Source organism: Xenopus laevis, chromosome 7L, assembly GCF_017654675.1.
Source record: "Xenopus laevis strain J_2021 chromosome 7L, Xenopus_laevis_v10.1, whole genome shotgun sequence".
NCBI lineage: Eukaryota > Metazoa > Chordata > Amphibia > Anura > Pipidae > Xenopus > Xenopus laevis.
Genome location: NC_054383.1, coordinates 111070205 through 111097471, shown reverse-complemented (window position 1 = coordinate 111097471; position 27267 = coordinate 111070205). Strand labels below are relative to the sequence as shown.

Below are 27267 nucleotides of genomic sequence, written 5' to 3'. Positions count from 1 at the left end.
CAATTTGTAGTGGTGTGAGTCCACATACCCACACAGTCACTCACACTCAGCCACGCTCTCTCTCTCTCTCTAAGAAATTAGTATTTGGCTTGGCAGTCATTTCTACCTCAGTGCTGGGGGAGCAGGTGAATTAAAGTGGGACGGTGAAAAGCAACAGGAGCACCAGTAGAGAGAATACCATTTTTTTTTCCCTGTGACCACCAAGATATACAAATAATACTTTAAGAAAAAAACTAAAAAATTTTTTTTTTTAATTAAAAAAAAAAAAAAAAAAAAGCCGCAAGATCAAGGAAAAGTACTGGCAAGCGAGCACATCCAAAATCAACCCCAAAGAGCCAAAACAAAATATGAAAAGTAAGTGTAACTTTTATTATTTTATACTATTTAGATTCTTTTTTTTTTTTTCCTGTATCCCTAGATCTACACTGTATGGCAGTTTTTTATTACTTGCTTAATGACTGTTGTCTTATAATGACACCAGGGAATTGTTTGGAGTGTAACTTTAGGAATTTTTTTTATGACCCAAAGCAAATTCCTGCGACAAATTATGTTCCAGATGTTGATAGAACTCTGCTGAAATGTTGTGACTGAGGCATCATTATGAAATGTGTTTCTATCGCTTTATGGTACCCAGTAGCAAAATCACCACCTTTCAGCTATCTCTAGATTTCAGCGTCTTCCTGACTGAATGGCACCCCCTGGTGACTAAAGATGAAAGTGTTCATCATTTTATTCATTTTTAGAGATACTTATATATGTTTTAAAAAATTTTAAGTATGTAGACGTGTTATCTAAAAATACAGTTTTTATTTCTGTGCAATCTAAAAAATGCAGTTTTATTTTATTTCAAACTAAGCCATAATTGAGAATTCATTTAAGGGTTAATAATGCTGTAAGCCTTAAATGTATATAGGGTTGCCACCTGGTAAAAATGATGGTTAATCCCAATGTTATTAATAGGGATAAAAGATAAATATATAGGAAGGCCGGTATTTTTTTCCAGAAAAGGTGGCAACCCTAAATGTATATAAATGAGAGTTATCCTATGGTTAAACATACACGCTGCTATTATAATGAAGCCAGGAGATGCTGATATTTGTGCATCTCTTTTACTGTTTCTAAAGGGATAAGTATGTCGACGTGCTGATTTGCTCTTACCAGGCTTGACACTGGATTGCAGGTTTGGCATGGAGAGCCCCAGGTTGGCAGGCGTAATGCACTGAGACATTCTTTTCTCTTTATTATAAGACTTGTGTGAGCATGCTAAGTGACCAAGGAGCTTCCTGGTAGGTGGATCATTTTTATTGAGCTTGATGAGAAATGTTGCAGCTCAGGCGGTAAGGGAGATGCTTGCAAAACAGCAGGTCATGGACTTTCTTATCAGCTCCGTGGGGTTTCTCAACTCTACAAATGGCAGACTAGAAGTGTGCCAAACACTCTTGGCACTGAGCTTACATTCCTAGTGCCAGGATGCAAAATCACTGGCTGGGTGCAATTACAAAAATTGCCGGGCAAAGGATTCCCAGTGATTATGTCACAGATAAGAGTACAGGTATGGGATCTTTTATCCGGAAACCCATTATCCAGAAAGCTCTGACTTACGGGAAGACCATCTACCATAGACTCCATTTTATCCAATTTTTTTAAAATAACAATAAAACAGTACCTTGTACTCGATCCCAACTAAGATATAATGAATCCTTATTGGACGCAGAACTACCCTATTGGGGTTATTTAATGTTTACATTTTTTTCTAGTAGACTAAAGATGAAGATCTGTAAAAACCCAGGTCCTGAGCATTCTGGATAACAGGTCCAATACCTGTCTATAAATGTAGCTAAATCATAAACATCTGCATTTAAAAAATGTGTCATTACAATTATAATAATAGGGTATAATGCAATTAGAAGGGAGAGGGGGCATTTCCCCTGCACCTATAGAGCAATAACTCTTGGGTCGCTAAGGTGGCACCTTCAGAAAATCTATCTGTACTAAAACTGAGAGGTGCTTATGGGCTTTAGCTGTTTTTAAACTACAATTCCCAGCATCCCCTGCGCATACACGTGTTAGAGTGTTTTCTAAAAAGAAATAAAGCCTTCAATGTGAATACTTTGCACTCTGCTCTAGAGCCAAATGAGTTAATATTTGCAGAGTGCAGCCTACTTGCTCCGCTTGTAAACATGAAAATAGAGAATATGCGCCTGTCTATTTTACAAGCAAAGATGGCATTTAACACAGAGAATCATCATGGACAGGAAACTCTTTTTTTCCCATCCCTAAGGAATTCCAATGAGCAATCAAACTCTTCTTTTATTGTCATAATAAACAGACCTTCTGGATGTGTCCAAACACTGTACAGTTAACAGGTTTCGGGGGGGTGTTATGAGAGCTGAGAAGCCCATGGGACGGCCACATGAGAGAGAAAAGGCTCTCATGTAGTCATGTACAGTTTGCCTGTTAAAGTGGCCATCCCATTTTCCTGGTTTATGACTTTTTTTTCTGCTTATTAGGTCTTAATGAATAGGGGAGCCATAACCTGGTTTGTAATTGTGACGTTTAGATGGGTGTGGGCATTAATTCAGTCATGGGTATCTGCCCATGAGTGGTCAGTATTTTGCAGTGAAAGAAATTTGCTGTGTCTTGTCCAGTTCCAAAGACAAATGTAAAATTGCACCCCTGCTGAGGATAATGCACTACCGTGTGAAGCGGTGCAAATGTTTGCACTCTGGGGCAAATTCACTAAGCGCCGAGCGCTAGCGTTACTTCGCTAGCGTTTGGCATTTTCGTTACTGCGCAAATTCACTAACGAACGCTGGCGTAGATTCGCTAGTGTTACTTCGCACCCTTACGCCTGGCGAATTTTCGCTACGGATGTAACTACGCAAATTCACTAACGCGCGCAGTGTACTGAACGCTACCTTTTACGCTAGACTTCCTTCGCCACCTCAGACCAGGCGAAGCGCAATAGAGTAGATAGGGATTGCTTCAAAAAAAGTCAAAATTTTTTCTAAGTCCCAAAAAACGCTGCCGTGTTTTCTACATTATGGGTGATAGGCTGAAAAAGATCGAAAAAATTTTAGGGGCTCCCCTCCTTCCCCCCTACATTTCTTGACTCATGGCAACTTACCTAGACAGTGGGCACATGTGTAGGGCAAAATAAAAATTTTATTTGATGTTTTGAAGGTTTCCCAGGCATTGGAAATTTCAATTTCCATTGAAATTTGAATTTGGCGCCGTATGCAAATTAACCATCGCTAGCGTAACTTCGCTTCACTTAGCGAATCAACGCTAGCGCAACTTCACAACCTTACGCTACCCCTGTGCGCAACTTCGGATTTTAGTGAATTTGCGGAACGCTGGCGAAACTACGCCTGGCGAAGTGTGGCAAAGTTGCGCCTGGTGCAACTACGAATCTTAGTGAATTTGCCCCTATAACTTAAAGAAAAATGCAGAATGGAATTTTATTTTAAGAGAGAGAGATAAATCCAGAATTCTGTTCAAGTTTCTGACAAATTTACTGACTATTGACAGAATTCAGGGTTGAAGTGCTATTTAAGAAGGTCAATGTAATAAAGGTACAAAGCTTGCTATAGGTCTAGTGACTTACAGAAACCTATCAGCAGGTAGCATTTACTGGACAGGTGTTTAAAAGCTCACAACTTTTATTACATTACCCCATATGGATTTAGCCAAACCTTTGGAGAAGATTATTTTATGGATGGATTTGGGTTACCCCTAATATCATATTTTTATAAAATAATATAACTGGTGCACTTGATACTTGAGGTGTATGAAGCATAATAGAGAAAAATCACAGTGGCCAACACTTGAAAATGATCATGTAACCCAAGTATTATATATGACCCATCCAGTTGATTTATGGTTATAAGATCATTAAAAAGAACAGATTTGCAAGGACTGTTCCTAGAAGATATGGCAGCAATGTTAGAGGTTTCTATTATAAATCCATGTATAAACAGGGATGTCCTTCTCTGTACCTAAAAGAACTGGTACCCTGTATTAAAAAATAGCTCTATTTGGTTATAGTAAAGGTAATGACAGTACATGTTATAAATACATCAGTGGGTGTTGTTAGAGCTCTGTTTCACAATGATTTCCTACTCTATACAGTATAAACTTCAGGTGACATTGTGCTTTTACCAAAACTTATTTTGGTTAGAGCTGAGAGTCATTGCTCATTTGTAGCAGGAGTAGAAATGGTACTTAATTGCACCGTTACGTGCACCAGCCTCTGCTTAAAGGGGTTATTCACCTTTAAATTAACTTTTGGCATGCTGGAGTGTGTGATATTCTGAGACAACTTGCAATTGGTTTTCATTTTTTATTATTTGTGTTATTTAGACTTTTATTCAGCAGCTCTCCAGTTTGCAGTTTCAGCAACCTGGTTGCTAGGGTCCAAATCACCCTAGCAATCAGGCCCTGATTTATAAAAGAGACTGAAATATGAATAGGAGAGGGTCTTCATAGAAAGCTGATAAATAAAAAGTAGCAAGTACAATACATTTGTAGCCTTACAGAGAATTTGTTTTTCAAATGGGGTCGGAAAGCGTCATATGAAAAAAAGAAAATAATTCAAAATCTATAAAAAGAGAAAAAATGATGGCCAGTTGAAAATTAGAATTAGTTAGAATTAGTTATTCTATAACACACTAAGGGGCAGATTCATTAAGGGTCGAATTTCGAAGTTAAAAATACTTCGAAATTCGACCCTCGAATTGAAATCCTTCGACTTCGAATATCGAAGTCGAAGGATTTAGCGCTAATCCTGCGATCGATCTTAATCCAACGATCAAAGGAAAATCCTTCGATCAAAAAAAGGTTAGCAAACCTATGGGGACCTTCCCCATAGGCTAACATTGACTTCGGTAGGTTTTATCTGCCGAAGTAGGGGGTCGAAGTTTTTTTTAAAGGGAAAGTACTTCGACTATCGAATGGTCGAATAGTCGAACGATTTTTCGTTCGATTCGTTCGAATTCGAACGAATTTAACCAATTCGATGGTCGAAGTACCCAAAAAATACTTCGAAATTCGAATTTTTTTCATTCGAATCCTTCACTCGAGCTTAGTGAATCGGCCCCTAAAAGTTAAATTAAAGGTGAACCACCCCTTTAATAGCCAGTGCAAGCCTAAAACCCCCCAAAACCTTCTTCTGTTCATGTAAGACTTGTACCAGAAAAGCATTTTGTCATAGCCAGTATATCTATATATAGTGAATAAAGTACCCCCTCTTGTAAAATATAAGGATATTATAAGTTACCGAGGAGTTTCATGCAGGTCATGGAACTCCAAGGTAACATATAATATCCTCATATTTTGCAACTGGGGGTACTTTATTTATTATAATACACAAATTTCAGTGAGTCATGTGACAGAAATGACATCAGAACTCACCGTTTATAACTGATGACATCAGAACTCACCATTTATAAGGATATAATTTACAAGATATTCATAGCTTTTGTCTAATATATATATATATATATATATATATATATATATATATATATATATATATATATATATATATATATATATATATATAGAGTATTTAAGTACCATTAAAGACACTGTGATATTGGTTATGCACGCTTCTGCATTTAAACCATGATATATGCTATCCACAGGCAGTAAACTACATTAAAGTTAGAATGCTGATGGAACTGTATGATGCTACCTTGGTGATGTCATAAATAGGCATGTTTTACCTCTAGGAATGAAAACAATAGCAAACTTGATGATTAAGTTAAAATTCTAAATGGATAAAAAATGGATAAATAGACAGATATATTTGGCCCTCTACATTATTAGCAATATAGTTTATATCAAGCAATGCTATTTTTATCTAATTTGATTATATATATAAAACCCGATGAACTCTCACTGAAAAATAATCTGTACAGCTGTGGAACTACTGTATACACACAGATCTAACACACTGCAGACACCTATTTATTACGCCTCAATTTTTCATGGTCGGATTTTTAGCGGAATAAAAAAAACTTGGATTTTTAGAGCTTTATTATACCCCAAAAGCTGCTTAAATATTCCAGCTAAAACCTGTCGAGGTCATGTAGAAGTCAACGGCAAATGTCCCTTAAGATGTTTCTTGACATCGTGATCTGCGCGGGTTTTCGTTGATAATCTGAAAAGTCTGAGTTTTATGGGCGATAACCTGAATTGTGCGATTTGGCCGTCAAACGTGAAAAATACATACAATTCGAATTGTTGCACGATTTTGTCGAGACTTTTCCCGCACCAACTTTTTCAAGATGATTTTTTGATGGATGAGAGTTAGGTCAACTTGGTTTTAATAAAATAAAAATGAGATAAATTTGAGCTTTAGTACACCCCCCAGGTGTAGAATAATGTGTTCCCACCAAGTCATGATGAAGAGCAGTAACTGAGAACTTGTTGTATGTCATACAATACCTCTTAAATTAAATATGAAGGATAAGATTAGTAAGGTTCTGAAAAAAGCTTTGTCCCTTTTTATTAGTGTTTCTGTTCACCAGAGGCTCTTGAAACTCTGGTTCAATAGACCTGGTTGGGTTTGATTCCTGTGTGAACCTCTTGTAGCCTTAGAGAAGCCAATTAAGCAAGAGGCGCTACATTTAAAATATTTAGGGGGTTAGTTATCAAGGTCCGAATTCATCAACTCAGACTGCCCGAATGCTCGAATTGGGTCCGTGAAAAAATCTGATAACTTTGGAGCTTTGCCCGAAAGGTATGAATTTTTCATATTTTTCCACAAATACTACGAATTTTTCGGTGTTTTCTGACTTTTTGGACCAAAATCCCCGAAATTATTGGATATCGGCGCAGACACTGGGACCTTCCCCATTGACTTATACAGGACCTAGAGAGCTTTGAGATGCCAGATTTTCGGAGTCGGACTTTTAAGACCATTAGGCTTTAATAAATTCTGAAAAATTCATAGTTTTTTTTAGTCTGCATAATACTAATTATTTGAATTTCGGATATTCGGAGCATAATAAATAACCAGGGGTCAGTTTAAGAATAAAGATAATAATGATGCAGTGGTGTTTGTTACCGCATTGAAGGAAGAACATTGCTCTCATTAGCAATTGCTTTTCCTCCAGTTTTTGGTAATACTTAAGAAAATTATGTAGCCTTGCATCTTTTATCACTGAAATATAAGCTCCACGTGATATTCTGATTGTTCATAATGTAGTTGCTCGATACACACATTAAATATACGCAGCCACTTAAATAGGCACTTCATCTGAGTGGAAAGATAATTAGTATTGAAGATGTTATATTAATGGTCTTTAATTTCCTAAATGTTAACGGTACTTCAGTAACAATGAACGGGATTGTTCTGGGAGGAAATTGTTTTGAATGATGGTTAATTGTTGAATTCCAACAGTATGAGTATTTTGATGGCCATTTACCTGGCTTTGGACCAAACTGTCATGTCAGTTGATGGATAAGTGTATCTCTTAGTAGGGCAAAAAAATTGCCAAAATGCATTAAAGTCTATGGGCAACATTATTATTTTTCATGACGGGTGACATTTTTTTCTCCCATTGAAGTCTATGGGCATCTTTTCTGCTGTGAAACTCAGCGAAAAAATTCGCTCATCCCTATCTCTCTGTAGAACTGGAGTCTAAACTTAAAGCACAGCACAGCGCAGCGACACACATGTGAAGTTGCAAGCTATCAATATCACATAACTAAGCAGCTATGGTATCTAACAAGTCTTAAATTAATGAATATGGTTGTGGAATGGTCAATGCTGTTGGTGTCAGACAAACTAATAATTAGACAGTTAAAAACCATAATGGTTATATATGTTGATACACTTTAGAATTAATGTTATTGAGAGAGAGAGAAGATAATACCTCAGAATGTTTTTGCAATGACTCTTATGAAGCTGAATAGGCTGCAGTTGAATGTGTTACCGATACAAAGACCCTGGGCCGATCTTCGGAATTCCTAATGGTTGTTGGCAACTACATCAAATAAATTCATGTGGAATCACCACACAGCCCTATAGCCTGATAATGTAATTATTCAAGAAGTGAGGTTACTGACAAGTCTTCCATAACCTTCAATATTTGTTATGTTTTCTTTCAGCATAGTGGTGCTCTCTATGCACCATATCAGTAAACAAAGCCTTAAGACAGCAAGGCTAGGCTAGGCTTATTTTTCTGGTCCACCCATCCCCACCACACGGTGATTTCACCTACGCTGTGAACTTCCTTATAAATGCTCTCATTATACCAGGAGATTAACTATCACAGCACTCAGTGTTAGAAAGGATTCTCTTGAACTGCACATAGGCAACAGGTCTATGGTAACATGCGTAGCAGCAGACTAACTGTCTCTCCTAGTGGAAGAACATCAAGCGTTCCAATAAGTATTCGGCTTGGATGGAAAAAGAATGGGCCATTCAGTGGCACCTCTAACTAAATGCCCTTTTCCTTGCTCTTAACAGTCCTCTTTCCATAAAATATTTGACTTCATCCAGCCTCGCCTCCCTGGAAAGCTTGAGCATCATCAGTGTTTCCGAATTCCACTTTAGCCTCACTTTGTCCTTTTACTCTCCTTCTTCACCATGCCTTACCTTTTAATAACTTGGGGCAATTATTATGGTGATCTTGGAGCAGTTAAATATTCTCACATGTCGAAAATGTTGCTCTGAATGTGAAATTCATTCACTGGCCAGCCCCACCCTGCCTAATAATGTCATGAAGCCCTTGTTATAATATGTGAGATGACATTTTTTCAGGCACTTCTTTGTAAGAAACATACTGCAAAACAAATGAGTAGGCATTCTTAAACCTAAAACCACAACAATGGTCAATTTTTGGAAATGAAGAATTTGCCAGTAAGTCTACTCTGGCCAATAAATATCACAGGTCAATGAGTAAATGACATATTAAGAAGACCACTGATAATGACTGAGGCATGCACCTTATCTGATGAAATATTCAGAAGGTCTCAACAGGAGATACCCAGCTTGATCCAGGTGCAATTGGTGAAATACATGAGAACACTATCCAGAGCCTTAAATTCTAGCCTATAAGTAATTGCATACAATAAAAAACAAGCACAACTGTAGCCTACACAGCCTTAGAAGTATAAGACCTATAAATTCTGTTTCTTGTTATGGTTCACAACTATGGTCTGTGCAACAAAGTAAGTGTTGGTAAATCTATGTTGCTCCAGGTAGCTATTGTTGTACCATAACTGTTTTCTTCCATGCCCTATATTACAGTATATATAATGTAACAAATAGATGTCATGAAACTATAGATAACCTAACAATTTCCTGGAGTTGGTATGTCCATCTTTAGTCATAGTTGAAAGCCTCACATTCTCTACTTTTATACTATTTTGCCCAACACTCTGTGTTTTGTACAGATGGTTGAACAAACAGCAATACTAAGTACCGTGTGCAGTTCCATGCAGTTAATGAATTTTGTTCTCTACTTGGGTGTGAATCATTTGTTATGGAATGCAAGTAAAAAAGTATTTTCAATCAACCAGCTATAGGTATTCCAGTGAGTCAGCCAGGAGGAAGAGTTTAGGGATGATAAACTGATGTTTGAGTGGCTTGAGCTTCTCTTGACATTAAGCAGGTCACTCTACCTTTCAATGTGTCACCAGAACATATTGTCAAAACCAGTGGGCCACTTTTCATCATGATCTGGTCCTAAGTAATAAATATGGCAGCTGAGTTTGCATGTGTTTTTAAATCACATCTTAGTTGTGTTGATGAGGTCCATCCCTTCTCTAGTCCCAATGATGCACTGTAATTACACTTATAATGTGAGGCATAATGTGAGGCTAAGGGGATGTACAAGTCTCCATCACCCAATAATCACTGTTTTCATCAAAACTCCATAGTGCCCCCTTGCCTCAGCCAGAAGTACTGGATTGGAGACATAATTGGGCAGGTAGGCAGGGAAAAATGGGTGTTGTGGAGGCATAACATGCCTGTAAATTTTTACTATTGTCCTCATCCTTTGCCAGTGTTTTACCAGCTACGCTGAGTGGCATCTGTAATCACCACTGGCATTATATTATGATAGCAAAACTTAAAACAGGCCCTTGGAGTGTTTGTGTCACCTCAAATTTTTTAACCCTGGACCTCCAGCAGATTAAGAAATGTGCACTAACAGTTTTTAATGGGGCAAACACAGGCTCTGAGGTTAATGGAAAATAAACACTTTCTGTTAATGTCTTTTTCATTTTTAGGCTCTCTGTACAGAGAAGGCTCAGTGTGCAATGTTTTACATGTTACTGAGATACAGTACAATATTCAGTACAGCCAAAAAAGCTAGAAGCTGTAGTCAACTAAAGGGCCTCAGTTTGTTCAGTATGCAGTACGTAAATGAAATGATGCACTTAATATGAAAATGAAAAGATAGCCATACAAGCCTGTAGGGGGATTCCAACACTGTGACCCCACACAGTGTTCTATGCTGTAATCCTGACAGGCAGAACTGCCTGTCATCTCTAAATGCAGACCACACACACAGCCCTAGCATATGCATCCTGGCCTTCTGTACCTCCTCACTGTGCCAACACTCAGCCGCTGCTACTCACTATTACACACAGCACACTGGCTCTTTGTTGGATGGCATATATTTAATATTATAGAACATTAAATGTTCCACTCCCAGCCCAAACAACTTTTCATGGTTGTGCCCTAGTGTTAATATTAATGGCGTAGGCTGAGGAATATTAAAAAGAAAAAAAAAAGGGCACAGGGCGACGGGGTTTCAGTGAATCCGAATGAAGACCCTTGATGGAAGGGAAAAGGCATCCATGATGGACAGGTTTAGTAGCACTTAATAGTTACAACGCCGACATTTTTATGAGGCTCCTGGGAGGGAGTTAGTGAGTGGCAGGATGTAATGTAGAGGTAATTGGAATTTAATCTTATTAAGTACTGTATGTCAGAATGACAGCAGGGAACCTGAAAAAAAACACATTCAAAGCCAGTGGTCTTGGATTTTCTCAACCCTCTCGGAGTTCAATGGATCAAAATTCTCTCTGACTAAATCCATGCCTCTAAGAACTTGGAACTGAACAGGACTTGGAACATTTGATGCCTTCCTGCTCTTCCTTTGGTACAGTTAATATCTGTAGGACATTTGAAATCCTGCATGCAAGATTTAAAGGGACAGTGATTGAGAAAAAGTATCACATAAAAGCCTAATGATAATACTACATACTACTATTAAGACTGTTACGTGCCAGGCACACGTTATATACATATAAATAAAAAAATAACAATTTGGGATTCTCAGCATGTAGCTTTTTAGTTGCTGCTGAACTTCAAATTCAGCAATGAGGGGGGGAGAAAAAACATGGCAGCCCCCTGATAAATCTGACATGGGCATAGGAAAAATAGAAGAGGTAATATTTATATGTTCTTGTTATGAGAACTGGGAGTTTCTGTGAATTATTCTGTATCGTTCCATGTCATGTCAGCGTTGTGGTTTAAGCACACTGGGTTCTGGCCCTGTGCCAAAAAAGAAGTATGTGTTTTTAGGATGGAAGGGGGAAATTAACCTTTAGAGAACTGCAGGGTGAATGTACCCAAAGAACTGTTTTAAAAATAGTGTGGTTCTTATACATTAAACCCCTCTCAACTAGAGAGATCACTGACATCTGTAGGAGCACTGTACAGGATGCTTCTCAATTCGTCATTCCTTTGCTCTGTTGGGCATTGAATTAAACCTTAAAATCCCAGCCAACCCTTAACTAATTACCCTACTCCCCTCTTTGTATTGGATGCCACCAGCAGTCTGCCAATTTCCTATGTTTAAGTTTTGTGCCAGCACAGTTATTGTTTCTTTCCAAATTTTTTTTTGTGCACCTGCTTTTAACTTTATCCCCATTTACTTTTATGTCCAATTTGGTCATAAATCCATAATAGAAGTTCTTTATTTTAGTCCAACCTTCAGTTAATTCTCACTCATGAATATTGCCTTTATTTATTTAACTTTGTCTGTGTATTTTATTGCCTTACTAATTAACAGATTTTTTTTCTTTTTTACGTTTGTGGGATTTACAGTATGGAGAAAACCTGGCACTTGGTCTGCCTTCTTCTGTGTGTATATATAACCTTCCCATTAATGTAATGCTCTGCTCTATTGACTAGGAAAAACAAATATACACAAGCCAGCAGATGGGGTAAGCTCTATTAATGGAATAGCCTGTTAAGGAACCACTGTATATTGCCATTACACATATATACAGTAACTGGCTGGGCAAACTGGCATTTCATCATTTATAATGAAACATTTGGTTATCAAGTAAATTACCATTATTGGGTGATTTGTCAAATGATTCCACATGGATTTATTTCCATTTATTTTTGAAAATAAATTATTCATATAGCGTTGAATCCCATGATATCATCTTCATATGAAAATATATATATACACAAGTCTCTTTAGAGATCCTGACTGATATTTATCAGCATTAAAGGAAAACTGATACAACATCATGTTGGTGAGATACTGGCCAATCCAAGTAACCTTTTTTGTACCTTCAATGTCATGCTTCGGACAACTAAACATTGTCATTTTTGGTTAATAGATATTGTTTTATTATTCTCAAATCTCAAAAGGTAAACTATAGTTTATACACCTCTCTTCTCTTTAATTTTAATTCCCTGTCTCCCCCTCTTCTTATGGGAGGCACTAAGTCTAACACCATAAATTTAAGCTGATCAGTAGTGTGACCCATGTCCAAAAAATGTTTCGATACAGGTAATGTGGTATTGCCTAAGTTAATACTAGAACAATGTTGCGATATACGTTATTTGACCATCTGGGTGGTCTCACCTACATAGATGAGACCACACGGACATGTTAGCACGTATATCGCAAATTTAGAGATACATGTATAGTGACCCCGTAGCTGTATATGTTGTCCTGTCTGGGGGTGAACAAACTCCCTACCTTTAAGTACAAAAGGACACTGTACACAACTCAAACAGGTAAACATACCTTTAGATCTGCCTCCCCAAAGTGTGTGCACTTCCCTCGGTTTAGTTTTCACTAGAGTTGAACTGACATGTGCCCCAATAGTTTTACCTTTTACAAAGCCAACAGATAGGAATCAGATTCTTCATTATACAAGTCAGCATCCCCCACATACAAAGAAATCAATCCCTATCAGCCAACTCTCAAGGGTACAGAGGTTAGTGAGTGAACGGAAGGAAGAAGAGAAACAGGAACAGATTATGTGTCATAAATTTAGAGAGAGGGGATACCCTGAAAAAGTGATTCAACAAGCTCAACACAAAGCTAGACATCCTAAAGAGAGGACTAGACAGGCTAAACGTATACCATTTGTTACCCAGTTTCACACTAATAGTGAGGCTATTGGTAAATTATTGCAAAAACATTGGTACATTTTACGTAATGCCTATCCGACGATACCAGAATTTAGAGCACCACCTCTCGTCTCCTATACGAAATGTCAAACTATTGGGGCACATGTCACTTCAACCCTAGTGAAAACTAAACCTAGGGAAGTGCACACATTTTAAAGGTATGTTTCCCTGTTTGAGTTGTATACAGTGTCCTTTTGTACTTAAAGGTATGGACCTGTTATCCGGAATGCTTGGGACCTGGGGTTTTCCGGATAACAGATCTGTAATTTGACCTTTATACCTTAGGTCTACTAGAAAATCATGTAAACATTAAATAAACTAAATAGGCCGGTTTTGCTTCCAATAAGGATTAATTATATCTTAGTTGGGATCAAGTACAAGGTACTGTTTTATTATTACAAAGAAAAAAGGAAATAATTTTTAAAAATTTGGATTATTTGGATAAAAATGGAGTCTATATGAGATGGGCATTCTATAATTTTGAGCTTTTTGGATAACCGGTTTCAGGATCCCATACCTCTGTGTGTGTGTATGTATATATATATATATATATATATATATATATATATATATATATATATATATATATATATATATATATATATATATATATAGTCAACTACAAGAGGTCCTCTGCACTCAACCCATTATCAATATATATTGACTATATGTATTTTGTGGTCATACCCTCATTGCACCCCCGCCTAATGGTTTTAAAAAATAGTGGTGAGCACAACTTTCCCTTGTTATATATATATACACACACACACACACACACTTGATATTTTTAAGACCTGCGAGTGCTGATCCTCTTCTTATATATATCTACATGTGTACCCTCTCTGTTAAGGATAGGGAATGATCTCTCTAATTTACATTGGTTGTGTGTAATTAAATAAAGTGAGCATATCATTAGTCTGTCTTAGAGTAGAACTTGATTTTTGATGTCTGTCCGAATAGCTATTTATTCACTTATTTGCAGTTTTAGAAACAGCCCAGTATTGAAGCTGCTGTTATGTAAGGAAATCATGTATTTATGTTTCTAATGGAATGTCAGCAGGAGGAAAGAGGGGGTGGGAAAAGAGATAGCCAAGGGTCAGCTGCAGCTTGATAGCTGGAATAATATCATATGATTTAATAATTGTTCCATAACTCATCCAATCCAAATAGGACAACAAAAGAATAAATGTTGAGATTCGTTTTTCCTGTTACTGATCTGGCGTATGAGCTTGGCTGTTCTGTCAATGCTGCTGGGAATATACGTCAGATATGAGTAGGGGTATCTAATAACAAAGGCTTCAGAAGGCTGTCTATTCATGTATGCCCTCATTAGTTCAGCATGTGTAATACAAGCAGTATTCAGTGAGGCAATCCAGAATATGAGCGTAAAGAACCACTGTTGCTTACTCAGCAGTTTTTAGTCATTTGAAAATCAGCTGTGATTGCTGAAACATGTAAGAACAGAAGCTACAGGCAACCAACTCACTGATGCTTTGGAGATCAAGAATAGAAGTGAGGGGTACTTTAAAAAGAAAGAGGGTATATATGAATGCTGGTGAAGGTTTATCCTACCCGATTTTCTGAAAATCTAAGCTCCGACTGGGCTCCAGATCCATATGGTGGAATCCTAGACTTAGGCAGCCATTTTTCAGCTCTGAAGATCTACCTAACAACAGTTACATGCAGAATTATTTACTATTAAAACAGCAATGGCTACATATATTTAGTCTCATTAAATGAGTGTAACTGCATTGAGGATATGTACTATGCATCTGTTATTCACAAAGCATGCTCTATAAGTCATAAATATATTTTTTTATGAAATCATCCCTAAGAAGAATTATATAGAAACACCACATATGGATAACAGACCAAAAAAAACATATTTACTGATGTTAAGGGAGAACTACAATCTATATATAACCACATTCATAGGTAGACATCTGAGACTGAAAGTCACAGAACCTCCTTACTTCTAAGCAGAGAATATTTTCCATTTCATTAGAAAATACTTCCTCTCGTCAGCTCAATAAGCTAGAATCTAGGTTTAATGTTGTGCCTGGAAAACTTTCTTCCTCGCTTAATTAAAACGAAAATGTCGTCTCAGGATATGCAGTATATCAATAACGTGGGGAATCCGTTCTAACAGCACCAAGTGATGACAACTGTTGATACTTAGTGGTCGTTACAGTACATTTTTCTACGCTCACAGTGTTCCTTAGAATGTAGAAGTAGGAGCATTGCCTTCTCAGTGGATGACAGCCAAAGTTCTGTTATCCAGCTGTTTTAGACCACTTAAATAAACAGCATGGCCCACACACCTCCTTCTCTTTTAATTAGGTGGCATGTTTATAACAGTGGTTATGGCACTGCTACAGGCCCTTTATTAGTTAGGCCTAACCATGTGAGACAGTCAAACTGACATGGTCCTTTTATCATGGGTTTTTTGCCAAGATGTATCCGGTGGCCTTCCATAGGTTTGTCCAGAAATGTTTAAAGTTAATTTGTCCCAGGCATAATGGGAAAATGTGTTAAGAAAATACATTTGGTAATGTTTTTTCACCTAACGCAAACTAAGCAAAGGCTGAACATGTATTAATAGTACAAAGCTGTTTGCGTAGCCTTCCACAGATGGCCTGAAAAAGCAGACAGGTAGGTATTATGTATTTAGTTTAAAGGGATTCTGTCATGGGAAAACATCTATTTTTCAAAATGCATCGGTTAATAGTGCTACTCAAGCAGAATTCTGTATTGAAATCCCTTTTTTCAAAAGAGCAAAAAGATTTTTATATTTAATTTTGAAAACTGACATAGGGCTACACATGGTGTTAGTTTCCCAGGTGCCTTCAGTCATGTGACTTGTGCTATGATAAACTTCAGTCACTCCATACTGCTGCACTGCAAGTTGGAGTGATATCAACCCCCTTTCCACCCTGCAGCATAGCAACATAAAAATGGGAAGGTAACATGATAACAGCTCCATGACACAAGATAACAGCTCCCTGGTAGATATGAATAGCACTCAATAGTCCCACTGTGACTCCTCCAGTTACAATGAGTAGGAGAAACAATAGCTTATCTGAAAGCCGTTATGAAATTCTGGCTCTTTCTGAAAGCACAGGGTCAGTCAAAATGACCTGAGATGATTGACTACACACTAATATTACAAAATGAAAAAAACAGAGTTATGACAGAATCCCTTTAGATAAAAATGTCAGACTGTAGATGATGCTGCTACCAACCTAGACTGACCAGACATTGTCATCACTGTAAAGGATTATGATTATGACTTTAAAGAGAATTGGATCTTCACAGTCATAGTGCTGGCATAATTCTGGTTTGGAACAGCAATGCAAACATAAAACATGGCATTTGTAGTCAAATTTTGTTTGTCCTTCATCGCTGTTAACTTTATTTTTGACTCAGTACTGCGATATTTCCAAACATATTTTTCACAAGAGTTTCAAGCTGAGTGAAAAGCCTGAATTATGTATTATGTATATTATTATGTTTTGATACCCTATCATTTTCTCAATCGTTTTTTTTTTTTTTTTTTGCAGGCAGTTTGTGCCAGATCGCTCTTACAGTACTGAGCCTTTGTGAGGGACTACGGGCTGTTCCCTTGAAACCAAAAGTGGAATTTGATGACCTTCTAAACATGGCTATGCACCTTCTAAGAGATACCAAACAATCATACCACAACTTTGTAAGTGTAACCACCGAGTATGACTGTGAAATGTAATAGTTATAATTCATGGTTTATAATCTTTTAATATTATACAAAAAAACACATTAAACAATGACTGTCGTAAGTCATTTTTATTGCGGTCTGTAGGTGGACTCAGACCAGCAGGTAGACACATGTCCCTTCATAAGTTAGCTGGTAAATACTTTTTTTCAGTAGAGGAACTGCTTGAGAAGATACTAATTTGTATAAATACCCAATCTAAACCATTAATTGAAATATAAAGGGTAGGCAAATGGAAAGTGCAGAAATGCATTCACTTATCAGGACAAAATGATGGGTCTTGACACCAAACTTTAGAAAGTGAAGTGATCCTCCTTTCTAAAAAGAATATAATTAGTATAGGCGATGTGCTAAAGGCCATCCTGGGAAGTAGGCCAGGATTCTAGCCTATGCTTTTAATGTTCAGGAATGCCATTTTCATACTTGAAAGCTATGGCACAGCAAACAAATTATCAACTTGCATGGATGGTGCATGGATTTAAAAGTACAACAAAGTCACACAAAGATATAGCCACAGAACAATTATTGAAGATTATTTAAACCGATGGTAGTGTAATTTTTTTCATGTTATTGCATCTTCGATACCAGCTAACTGTTTTGGGCAACAACCATTAAATATTTAATACATCAGATGAAGCTGCACAAGCTTTCAGGGTGGGTCCCTTCTTCGGGTGAAATGCCTTCAGTTTAATTGTGCATCACCTTAAATATAGTAACTCTGACAACCTTCTGAAAGACGTGGAGCCTAGTGACCCAAAATGTTACAAAGGCATGGAGGCTATGACAAAAGAGGCAGTGTTTATGTCATGCCAGGGTGGGGTTAGGGTGGAGAGGGTGAGTATATGTGGAGTCATTCTGTATTGTTCATACCTGGATTTTTCATGCTTCCAAAGATGAATTATTCATTTGGTAAATCCTGGTCAAATCTAAGGAATGCAATAAAGCAGTGGATGTGGCTTTTGCAGAGACATATAAGAACACTTAGGGGCCTATATATCACGCTGTGTAAAAAGTAAAATGAAGAATTACTGGTGATTCTGCTCAGAGCAACCAATCAGCAATTAGATTCCAACAGTCAGAAAACAAAAATCTGATTTTGTTGTTATGAACAAAATCACCGTTAATGCTTCATGTTTTTCACGACATGATATATAGACCCCCCTTAGGTTGTGCACGATTTAAAGGGCTTGCTGGTCATGCAGTCAGTCTACTTGAAAGAAGGAAAGGTGTGGGCCATCTATACATAAACCACTGGTGCTACAATGCACAGTAATATTAATTTTGCATGATTCAATAGCATTCCCAAGGCAGTGCTTTTTTCCAGATACGCCAGGCTTTAAAGTTAGAGCTTTCAAATCCTCCAAAAGATTGGACACTCTTTTACATCTTGTACTGGTTTACATTTGTTAGCCATTTGAATGCATATGTCCTTTAATTGACTGATAACAATATAATGATTATAACAATGACATTTTATTTACAGAAAGCCAAATATCCATCAGAAGGAGAGCACAAACTGGACAGCCTGCCTGTAGTCTCAATGAATGCTGTAGAAATCTCTAATGTACAGGTAATCTTACAATATCTCTGAAGACATCTGAAATAACTTTTAGATTTAATAAGAAAATTCACAAGCATGTTTAAGGCTTATCATTAAAAACTAAATATATCACATTCTGCAATCAATGTCTGCATGACTACAATGCATTAGGAGCATGTGTGTAAATATATATATATATATATATATATATATATATATATATATATATAGTGAATAAAGTACCCCCTCTTGTAAATTATAAGGATGTTATAAGTTACAGAGGAGTTCCATGACCATATAAAAACACAAGGCCGAAGGCCGAGTGTTTTTATACAGGTCATGGAACTCCGAGGTAACTTCTAATATCCTCATATTTTGCAACTGGGGGTACTTTATTTATTATAATACACAAGTTTCAGTGAGTCATGTGACAGAAATGACATCAGTACTCACCGTTTATAACTGATGACATCAGAACTCACCGTTTATAAGGATATAATTTACAGGATATTTATGGCTTTTGTGTATTATATATATATATATTGTACAGGAAGATCCATATATTGCATGATTTATGAAAACAAATACTATTAATACAATGTATTCATGTGTTGAGTGGGGTAGGTAACTCTTTAAAAGATACTGTCCTTTATAAACATTATTGCACAGATTAATTATAGTCAGGTTATCATGCTTGGATCTGAATTTATAGATAAAGACAGTAGTTACCGTCTAATTAATCACGTACTTGTCTCAGCACTCATTTCTATTTTTTATTTTTTTTCAATTTTGCGCAATTGTGTGTATAAGGATAAGGAATGATATCATGATTGGAACATAATAGCTCTTCTAGATTAGTCTGTTTCATTAGAGCGTGACAATAAGTTGTCATCAGGGCAGCGTATGTTGTCTACAGGCCACGTGATGTCGACTTGGTGTCTTGCTACATGTAATGTCATGTGCTGGGTAAATGATGTCATCAACAGCTGAGACCTTTTAAAAACAGTTTCCAAACGTGGGTCTTTCTTTATAAACTCTGACCCCTAGGAACTCCAAAAAAAAAAAAAAAGACTTACGCAAGTCTTTGGAAACATTTATAGATGCAGAAGAGTCGGAAATTGGTTCTTGTCCCCAGGCCATGAGCGAAATAAAAATAAAATGAATAATGTTCCCAAACAATACATCCCTTAATGAAAGGAGAGGTTGCCAGCAGTGATATGCAAAAAATGTGAACTGTGTTTAGGCATGCATAGCGGGAAACCAAGACTGCAGATATTGGGCTGTGCTGACACCATGTGGACAGACGTGCGTGATCATTAGTAAATTATGCTAATACCCACCAACGCAATGGGCCACTATAACAGCATTGCTGGTGTCTCAAAAAATAAAATCGGAAAAATTTACATGGCAATAAACAATAAACGTGATACAAAATAGCTAAGGTGAGTTACGGCTTTCAATCAAGTCATTGTGGTACATTTTGTAGTTGTTAATTACCCCAAACTTACATCAGTTGCTCTCTATGGGTAAGACACTTGAAACATAACCAGCTACCTAGGCATGGATCAGCAATGGCGCCTGTCACACAAAGTCAACTATATAGAGACCAATAGGGTGTCACTGGAAACAAGAGCTCACCTGCAATATTGAAGGCCCTGCTTAAACACAACCTCTTATAAGAATGTTAAATTTTAAATCAAAGCCTTTTACCACGAAGTAATGATCCAAAAGTCACATTCATCACTTGTGCTTTGTGGAAGTCAAGCTTTAATCATTTTCCAGTTTCACAAATTTTGACGCAGAAAAGAAATACACACAAAGGCTTTGAGACACTAGGTAAACATGCCAAAGTATTAAAGTTTGTTAGTTACACATTGAATAAGGAGATGCCCCTTGTGCAAGTCAGGCACATACTGGACTGAAACCAGGTCTAACTACTGCCTCTCTGCCTTCCTTGGCACAAGTTTTGTAATTGGTCTGCACGATCCAGCAGTTAACACCTCTATACAGGGCACTATAACTAATGCCTGCCTAGGTCACCTAGACCTCAAATGACTGTACAACTGTTGGCCAAGGTAGGAAATGTACCTTCAGAAGGGGGCACAAAGTGCCTACAAGCTGCATTCATGCAAGATTAGTGAACAATGTATCACAAATAATGGAATGATATTCATGAACGTAGTCACTATGAGAAAACTCTTTGTGTGACTAAATCTACATAAGTTTTAATAAAATATATAGGTATTTCTCTAGGTAATAAAGGGCAATAAGGATCCCTAATACATTGATTTCCAACTCCCTAAACTGCTACCAGCTTGGTCTCTGCAGTTTTTTCCCATATTAGTCTAAGAAACAGAGAAACCAAACCCCTCTTTTTTCATAAAATAAGGCCCTGTGCCTTAACATTTTCCGTGCGGTTGACTCAGTGTCTCCTAGGGCCTCCGAACAAGGTAACCCTTCATCTGCCAGCACTTTTCTCATTTCCACCAAATGAATGTATCACTGTGTCGGCTTAATTTCCATAAGCGCATTGGAAGCTTGGGAATAGTTCCCAACTTGCTTTAGCAATTTCTAATGCAATAAAAGTGTTCCACACTCCAGCCTCTTGGGAATTGGCCGATCATCAAAGGATGTTGAAAAGCTGATATTTTCACTGTCTATGAACATTCTGGTTTGACGCTCAGACTGCCAGAGCCACAGTCAGTATAGAGGAGTTGCTGGCTGTATTCCAAAACAAAGGGGTTAAATGCGCAATCCTTAACTCCTTCTTGGCAGTTCTCGGGCATGGGCACAGGGCAGGGATTTAGTTAGGTGTATATGGTAAAATCAAAAGGTAGGGCATGCTGAACATGTTAAAATGTAATTACATTGGCACGCGTTGGGAAGAACACTTTAAATCAAAGGAAAAGATGACACAAAGAAGACAACATAACAGGGTATTAAAGAAGGAAAAGGAGAGTAAGATGTGTCTTGCAGAGTAGTCTGTAGATGTGATAAGGGATCAGTAAGCCATTAAATACAATCTGCCTGCCAGTGTGTATCCAACACAGCACTGACGTAGTTGGATCGGCTCAGCAAAATAATCATATCGACTCGTATAAACAAAATTAGGACATGCATTTATTTGTATGGGGAAATTTTCCTGCTGGTTAAAGGTCTACTAGGGTAAAAGCACAAGCAAATAATTGGGCAGTGATGTTTTGGGTTAGAGAGCAATATTTCTCTCCAAGGGGAAAAAAAAGCTATGTTGGTGCAGCATTTTCCTAATTAGCGGTTGCGAGGAAAGTTTGACATTTAAATTAAATATTTCTTTTAGTTTTAATGCATGCCGCGGTTATACAAACTTTCCCTTAAAGCAGAGTTCATTTTCCTTGAGTTATCACAGAACAATTGTTCCTTGCGTTTTATCATTACAGAAAGCACTGAAATCTGGTTATTTTCTTTACAGATACACACAAGCCTCCTGAAGCTAAGCACTGACCTCTTTATATATCAGAAGCATTTTGACTGGCTGAGAAAGGCAGCACATGCCATTCGCCCCATGGACCACGAATTTAACGGAATTCACAATCGCATTGAAAAGCTGTTGAAAAAAATTGATCTCCTGGTGAGTGCTTACTATATTTTTGCTGGGAATAAGAATAGAATAAAGAGCAAACAAGGACAAAATGGACACTTGCTAAGCTTATTTGGTTAATCAAATAAGCTTATATGGAACCAGTTTATGTTTACTCATATAAGAGGACCTACCCTACTGTTACCCATCAAGGCAACCAGATACATTGTATTTACAGATTCTAGTAGAGAAGCAGTCTATGTTAGTCTTATTATCATTGAAATAGGGGCATTTCTACCACAAAACAATGTGAGAACTTTGCCTCAGGTTGCAACAAGCCTAATGCAAGAGCCAGACTTAAACCATTGGTATAGTATGGTGCAATAGCAACCCTAGTGGTTAAAAGCCAGAAACACTCCTGCATGGAGTATCTTAGTTGGGGTCAAGTACAAGGTACTGTTTTATTATTACAAAGAAACATTAATAATTTAAAAAAAAATTGGATTAAATGGATATAATGGAGTCTATCCTGTAAACCTTAAATAAATCCAATCGGCTGCTTTTATTTCCAATGAGGATTAATTATATCTTAGTTGGGATCAAGTATAAGGTACTGTTTTATTATTACAAAGAAACATTAATAATTTAAAAAAAAATTGGATCAAATGGATATAATGGAGTCTATGGGAGAAAGCCTTTATATATTTCGAAGCTTTCTAGATAATTTCTAGAGTTTCTGGATAATGGACCCCATACCTGTTTATAATTTCAGAGAATTAACTTGCAGCTTTATTTTTTTTGACAGATGATCAGGCACCATATGCCACGTGTCACGGAACCCGTTGCTCCACAGTTATCTAACTCAACCACTCCATGGGGGGTCATTCAGAGCGGTCATGCCATTTTCCGTCATTTCCACCTCTTCTTGGACTATGCAACACGTGTTCTGGTTCTGATGAAGAACAAGTTGTGAAAAATGAACTTCACAAACCTCCACCCTTGATGTTATACTGCAGAACGGGCACATATTATAAAAAAAAAAAAGCATCAAACTTGAATGCCTGAGGTAGGAACAAAAACCCAAGACTTTGGTCAGAAAATCCCAATACCGGGACATTTTAGGACCTATAGCCTTCTGCTGCCGTGATACGGGCCAGAAGGGCACTGCGCCAGGACAATACTTGCCTTCAGTTTTTTTATGCATAGAATAGTGATGTAGCACTTCTATTTATACTGCTGGCTATTTATTTATTTATTTATTTTCTTATGTTATATTTAAATAGTGGGTGCTCGCTTTAATTTTTAATAATGATGATGAAAACAAGAACATTTTATGTTTGTTTGTTTGTTTAGTGTACGAATGCCCTGTCTTCATTTTTTTTAAGGGTTGCTTCTTTCCAGCCCTATATTTGGGTGGATTTTCATGGGAAAAGCATTCAAGACTGGAGTTTTCTTCCTGCTATTTTTGTACTATACATTGAAAGGTCATTTAAATTAGATATGGGGGGGGATAGAAAAGCGATATAACATTAACTTCAAACAACACTGTGTGCCTTTCCACGTCCATGAAAAGGTAGAACATATTTATGGAATTTCACACCTTTCTGATGGTTCCCACGGGAGAGAGTGTAAATGGTGGCTGAATATAATTTTCTCATAATGTGGTTAGCAAACTTAAACTGGCATATTTAAAGTGAGCTGTTAAAGTAAACAAAAACAGATATTTGCTGGTCATTTCCATGCTACAGAATATTAGTAGGCTTATGTTACATAGACCTACTTGGACAGTTTCCCTTTCTCCATTAAGTGAGGTTAGCTGGGCTAATACACACTAACAATAACATAAGGTCTGGACTATGTACAAAGAGGGTAGTCAATGTACTAAATAGCTGGGCAAAAAATTTGAAAACGTGGTACAGAAAAGTGCTGAGTAAGGAAGAAGGTGGGCATGGAAAATATACACAACACAGAATAGCAATCTTTGTCCCCAGTCAAATTAATCAGTACACACGTATTGTTTCCTTTTTTTTTAAACATGCATGGTGGTCTAACTTTGCCTTGATACCCATCGCTCAGGGATCCTTTTCTGGATTAAGTCGCACTAAGTAACTGATTGAGTCTATATTTATTAATGATAAAAAAAAATGTTTCATAACTAAAACTAAGCACCAAAATCCAAGACCTTTTACTAAAAAATTTATAGAGCAGCATACTGGCTTTCAATATCCTCATTGCTCTACGATGATACTGATTGGCTGCAACAAGCTGTTGGACTGAAGCAAATCAGAATTAATTAGGTTTGTGACTAAAAAGGAGCAATGTTATATTCTCTTTACATAATGGCACCTGCCCCTCTGAATTCTATACTTTGCTGATTATAAATGGTAACCAGTGGTTACAGAACTACAACTACTAGCATCCCCTCACCAGTTAAATACAATAGTGTATTTGATCCTACCAAAATCTTACTTTACTGTATTATGTGTCCCCCTTTCTTTAGAACCGTTCTATGATTTTCCTCTCTGTTTCTTTCTCCGTCTGTCTCACATGGTCTGCTCTCAATGGGTGTGACACAAAGCTGCCCAGCACTCAATCCTTCCACTTAGAGATGTGCCGAAATATTTTGCCTCCTTATAACAAGCTGTTTTTTCTCAGCCAAGCTGTTTGACAGATCTGCCGTTCCATTGGTGCTTTATAAAGCAATGGGGACACCTTCTGACCGCTATGGGAATACCACATCTGCCTTTTGCATAGTGTCCTCATTGACCCAATTCGTTGAGCTTGCTTGTTTTACTTAAGTGCTGGAAAACTGTTAGCAATGGGACTTCTACTTTTAATGTAAACTAGGGCCTTCCAATGCTCGTGGAATTGTTTTGTTGACAGCAGCAGCTCAAAAAAATCATCTTGGCTCTTGCCATAAAGTTTTGACCAATTGCTATGTTACGTAAACAGAAACAACAGGGAAATTCATTGCAGAAATGTTTCAGGGGTTTTGTGCGTCTGTAAAACAAGGTGTTCTATATAAATGTAAATGATTTATTTAAAAGGACGTAATGTCTAAATATAAAGGTATATTGTATAGGACACTTGGCTCTCTGACGACTTTAGTTACAATGCTTGCTTTACATCTGGCACTTGGCTTTTGCTAAATTACAGCTTTAAACTGTTTAAATTGTAGTTCTGCAAAAGCTGTAATGCCAATGGCTGCCTGAGCCTCACATAATTAGTATATGATGTTAAAGCATAAAGCTTTATCCATTAACACAAAGTTAGATGTAGTTTTGAATGTGCTTTATTGTGCAGAAAAGCTACACAGACTGACAAATACACGTATTTTTACAAGCCAACCATCTTTACATTCATGGAAATAGGCCAACCCTTAGAGCAAGAAAACAAAGACATTTTAAGACACATATCTCCAGGGGTGATCTGTGTCTATTGCTGTCATTCAGCAGGTCTGAGTGATCAAATATGTGGTCAAACACAGAAGGGAGCACAGCCGAGAAACTATGCTACACTGTCTGAGAAGCAGTTTAGACACCTACAGCAAAAATTCTGTAGTCACTTTATATGTGTCTTCCTGAGCTGCTGCACTCCATTGTTTTTGGCTACATATTACTGAACAGTCACTTAATATGCCCTGCTCATTTATTTTGCCCCTTAACACGGAGATAGGGGAACACAGATTTTTTTTTATACCTTGTGGGAAATGCATTCCGATTTAACATTATTTCAATTTAGATAAGATTATTAAGATTGTAATTAAAACCCAGGCACAAGCAACCACATGGACTTCATCTGTCATAGAACTACAACCCCCCAGTACCTGTATGTATCTAACAAGCAGTGGAAGATGTAGTGCTTCAAATGCCTGCAGTCATTGTATGGTTAATAACAATGAACAAGCACCTCAGATATTTTACTCTCTGATTCATTACAGTGGTTAATATATGTAAACTAGTGATGCACCGAACCCAGGATTCGGTTCGGGATTCAGCCAGAAAGAAACAAGGAACAAGGAAGTTAAAAATGTTTTCCCATACGCAAATTAGGATTCAGGTTCGGTATTCGGCCTAATCTTTCGCAAAGGATTCGGGGTTCAGCCGAATCCAAAATAGTGGATTCAGTGCATCCCTAATGTAAACAGACCAAATGCCTCGTAAAAAGGCTTTATGGTGTATTCTTACGTGTTATTTATACTTGTTGCTAATTTATTAAGAGATATGTCCCACTATGTGCAATCATTAGACTTCTCACAGTTTAGGCATCTTGTGAGACAAGGAGTCCTTCTGAATCCTATTGTAGTTACTTTTTTCATGTAGTTGGAATGTAGTATGAAATGCACCACAAACCTGTCTGCAATGGCTCTACAGTGTACTCAGGTCAGACCCAGTTCCATTTTGGTGTAATATCCTGTAAAAGAAAAAAAAAATTTTTGTATGAACTGAAAATGGTAATTTCAAAAGAGATGGTGTCATGTCTCTCCCACCAGTTCTAAATCATACCCTAACACTAATAAAAATGGAAACATAAACCTCTGATTTATTATCTATTATTTATGCAGAACCAGTTCTTTATGAAATTACTGTTATAGTTTTGGTTAAGACTGGGCCATTTCATGTTAATGTGTTCTCAGAATGAATCGTATTTCAGAGGCAATTCATTTAAACATTTAGGAGCAATGTAATGAACAAATGTACCAATGACAAATGCATAAGGCTGCCTTATAACCCGTAACTTATAATGTTGTACTTTACAAGCTTACTTTCACAACTGAAATAACATTGGATAAGCTGAACATGCTTAAATGTATGATACATGAACACATATCTTTATAGTGATTATAGTGACATACATGTTAGAACTTTTAAGGTTTAACATGTTGTTTATGGCAAAGTGGATTTTAAGGGTATAAATGGCTGAGCATGCAGTTAAAACACTCACTGGATTCCAGACAAGAGAAAAGATGTAACATTGATGATGTTAAAATGTATAATAATAAATGAAACTAGTAGCAAGAA

The 27267-nt window shown here is 37.2% G+C and overlaps 1 protein-coding gene across 1 annotated transcript; it reads left to right on the top strand.

Moving 5' to 3' along the window:
- On the top strand, window positions 1-27267 carry LOC108696684 (interleukin-11). Its single transcript, XM_018226270.2, has 5 exons — window positions 1-354; window positions 16963-17108; window positions 18634-18720; window positions 22139-22297; window positions 23052-27267. The coding sequence occupies exons 1-5, from the start codon at window positions 348-350 to the stop codon at window positions 23217-23219; spliced, it is 567 nt and encodes a 188-aa protein (XP_018081759.1). The 5' UTR covers window positions 1-347; the 3' UTR covers window positions 23220-27267.

Excerpts from the sequence above, each read along its gene's own strand:
- LOC108696684 (XM_018226270.2), top strand. Across the intron at positions 17,109-18,633 it reads AACAATCATACCACAACTTT|AAAGCCAAATATCCATCAGA; the intron begins GTAAGTGTAACC and ends TTTTATTTACAG. Across the intron at positions 22,298-23,051 it reads TGAAAAAAATTGATCTCCTG|ATGATCAGGCACCATATGCC; the intron begins GTGAGTGCTTAC and ends TTTTTTTGACAG.